Source organism: Chrysochloris asiatica, unplaced genomic scaffold (assembly GCF_000296735.1).
Source record: "Chrysochloris asiatica unplaced genomic scaffold, ChrAsi1.0 scaffold00272, whole genome shotgun sequence".
Lineage (NCBI taxonomy): Eukaryota > Metazoa > Chordata > Mammalia > Afrosoricida > Chrysochloridae > Chrysochloris > Chrysochloris asiatica.
In genome coordinates this window covers 776,144-779,716 of record NW_006408790.1, presented here as the reverse complement: position 1 = coordinate 779,716, position 3,573 = coordinate 776,144, and the positions used below count along the sequence as shown (strand labels likewise).

Sequence of the window (3,573 nt, the reverse complement as noted above, 5' to 3'; positions counted from 1 at the left end):
TTGTATATACTCTTATAGATCATCCACTCAGTGTCCCCTGGTGTAACAGAGAACTGCCCCACAGGGTTTCCTAGGCTGTCATCTATTGTGTCACTGTATACTTGTTGTGGTTGAGTTGGTTCCGACCCATAGCAACCCTGTACAGGGTTTCCGAGGAGCAACTGGTGAGCTTGAACTGCAAACCTTGCAGTTTAAACAGCTTTGCAGTCTGGCGCATTAACCCACAGCACCACACCAGGACTCCCATATATACTCGTATATACTCTTCTATATCATTCACTGACAGCACCCCTGTGTGACAGAGAACTGTCCCAGAGGGTTTCCCAGATTGTCATCTTTACAGGCGAACACCAGGCCTTTTCTCCCAAGTAGCCATGTGGGTGGGTTGAACCCTTGAACTTTTGGTTCACAGCCAAGTGCTTAACCACTGTGCCACCAGGGCTCATTTATTTGTATGTAGTCACACTGAATTGCTCTCAGGGTGCAGGGTTAGAGTACATCCGCTTTTTGTCCAACTGTCCAGACATTTTCTTCTGTTCCCTGACATAATCCTAGTGTAACATCACTCATTCCACTTCCTCCCTGTCTCTCCTGTTTCCTTTCCTCAACCTTCTGTCCTGGAGTAAATGCTGCCCTTTTGATCTCAACTGTTTGATTATTCTAAGGTATGTTCCCCTCACAGACCTGTCTATTGTTTGGCTGAAAACCAAGCCACAGGGATGAGTTCCATTCCCGACCTGCACAGTGACTGAGGACCACAGTCCTGGGTTCCACCAGTTTGCATCCAAACAGTACATGTGACTCTTTTTGAGACTTTTGAGTTTTTTTCCACCCTTTTCTCCTACTGTATCCCAGACCCTGCACTGTGATTTCTTTTCAGAGTGGCAGGCAGTAGCAGCCAGGTACCATCTAGTTCCGGTGGAGGCAGCTGACGCTCACATGGTCTCAGAGAGTGACTCTTCCATGGGTTTTAAATTTTGCTTCACTCTTCTTTCTTCTGCACAGGGACAGACCCAGAGTTGTACCTCAGATGGCTGCTCACCAGCTTGCATGACCCCAGTCATGACTTACAAAAACAGGGTGAAGAACATTGTGTTTATGGACCATGCTATGCCAACTGGCCATTGTGTCCTCAAGACCACAACTGTGAGTGAACTACTTTTCCCACATCAAACATTTGTCCTGGTGTGGACTGGACCACAAGGCCAATTTGAGCCACAAGGTTGGCAGTTGAAACTCACCAGCCTCTCCTTGGAAACAGGGTCGCAATGAGTCGGAACCCACTCAACAGCACTTCACAACAATATGCCGTACAGAGTCCTGGTGTGACACTGTAGGATAGCCCTGCAAGGGCTAACTGCAAGGTTGGCAGTTCAAAATCACCACCACCTTTGTGGGAAACTGTCCCATCCATTGCTAGGCTCCTAGCACCGCCCTCTGACGTCAGCTCGAGTCCCGGAGGCCAATGGGGAGATAGCAAGACACCTCCATAGGGCAGCAGCCAACCAGAGTGTTAGCAGTGTGTTACCAAGCGTGTGTTCGCGTACATTAGTGCCAGCTCTAACACGAGTCTAATGAGCGTGTGTTAGCAAGCGCGTCGCTGGCCATCTGGGGCTTGTTCCTGGGCAACTTACAGAGCCAGTGTCCACCCCCCCACCCCCCAATTCCCATGTTACTCAGGGCCTTTCAGGGGGCTCTGGAGTCAGAAGCTGCAACCCTCCGGGGAAACCGGCACCTGCAAGCTACGATCGGGGGCTCGCGGGGGGCTGGGGGGTTTGTCGCTGTGCTGGGACAGGCGCCCCGGGTGGCTGACGCTTCACCAGGCACGGTGCTGCGAGCGGTGACTTGAACCCACTGCCCTCCGGGCCGCTCCAACTCACAGGGCCCCAGCCGGGCAGAGGGGCTCTCCTCGGGGAGCGCAGCAGCCCTCGAGTCTGAGGCGCCGGCCCTGGGAACCCTACAGCTGTACACTGTACCCCAGGGTCGCAGTGCGATGGGCACAGCATTGGAACATCGGCTGCTCGGCGGAAGAAAGGCCTGGCGACCTGCTCCCGTGAGGATCACACAGTCTAGGAAGCCCTATGGGTCAGCTCTACCCTGGCCTACGGGGTGGGAACGGCCGGGATGCCTCTAGATAAAACAAAGGCCCCTTACACGGCACTTAGCACAGCCCGGCCCCCAGATGGCCACTTCGTAACCCAGCGCTGAGCCTGCCTTCCTGTGCGCCGACCCGGCGCCGCCAGATTGGACAGTAGGTCCGGACGAGCTCGCCAGCGGCGGCTCCGGGACACACCTCCCCTCAGGGGAACGAGGGCGTCATGGCTCCCCGTGCCTAAATTTCCCTCGGACCCCGCCCGCTTACCAGGTTGCGCAGCTGGGCCGCCTGCTCCTTGTGATAGTCCAGGCGGCCCAGCGAGCTCGGCCGGTACCGGTCCACCCACAGGCTCATGCTGCCGCCTGGGTCCACACTCCAAATCCCGCGCGCACCGCCCGCCCGGAAGCCACGTCCCGCCCGCCTGACGTCACTGCCGGCTACGGAAAAATAGGTCCGGGCGGGACCGCGACGGAAGCCGAAGAAGGACACGATTAGCCAAAGTATTCGCTTTATTCTTCAGTGATTGTTTTTTCGTTGTTGTCACCTTGTAAGCTCTTCCAGGAACTCCGAAGCCGACTCGGAAATCTAGCTCTGATTCCCCGGGCGTCCAATCGGGTGCCTCAGAGACGCGACTCTTGTCGACTCATTTGTCCACTCATTCATTATTGCCCGGAAACCTATTCCCTGTCTCTGTGGACCTCAAATATGTCCAGCTGAGGTGTCTCACTTGGCAGGTACCCAATCCAGTTCATGAATAAATCGGAAAAAAAAAAAAAAATCTTACTGGGATGTGTGAGCGCAAAATAGGATTAATATAGTCATAGAAATTGGTTCAATATACAATTTTCAAATTGAAGTAACATTTTTTACTCTACTGGTAGCTTCGAACCATCAGCCTTTCAGCAGTCGAGTGCTGAACCGTGCGCCACCAGGGCTTGTCACAAACAAGGACCCAAGTTTCAATACCCCATCTCAGACTTCCTGGTGGCCTCAGGCTTTCCAACCAGACTCTTCATAAAGCTGGTGCTTACTCCCTTTGGGAAATGGCAGGTACACCGAAACCCAGAGGAAGATGATCGGAGAGTCAGGATGTTGACGGTAAATTAAATGCTAAGTAATTAATCCACAATGCGGGGCATTACTACGCTGGCAATGTTGCTGGTAAGTGCATCCAGTCAGTTCTGATCCATAGCGACCCTGTATAGGGTTTCCTAGGAACATCTGGTGAGCTTGAACCGCCGACCTTGCAGCTCAAACCAATTTTGTAGTCCACACTATCTCTAAAAATATCAAGGGGCCCTGGTGGTGCAACATTTAGGCACATAGCTGCAAACGTAAAGATCTATGGTTCAAACCCACGCAGCGGCTGCACAGGAGAAAGACTTGGAGATCTGCTTCCATAAAGATGACAGCCTAGGAAACCCTGTGGGGCAGTTCTCCTCTGTTACACCAGGGGACGCTGTGAGTGGATGATGTTG

At 53.1% G+C, this 3,573-nt stretch overlaps 1 protein-coding gene across 1 annotated transcript in view; it reads right to left on the bottom strand.

The window, feature by feature from the left end:
* Positions 1–2,449, bottom strand: part of RFC3 (replication factor C (activator 1) 3, 38kDa) — a 13,963-nt gene extending 11,514 nt beyond the window's left edge. The window contains exon 1 of the mRNA XM_006874366.1: positions 2,363–2,449. Within this exon, the coding sequence (XP_006874428.1) occupies positions 2,363–2,449 (87 nt within the window). The remainder of the gene's footprint in view (positions 1–2,362) is intronic.
* Between the last annotated feature and the right edge of the window lie 1,124 nt (positions 2,450–3,573).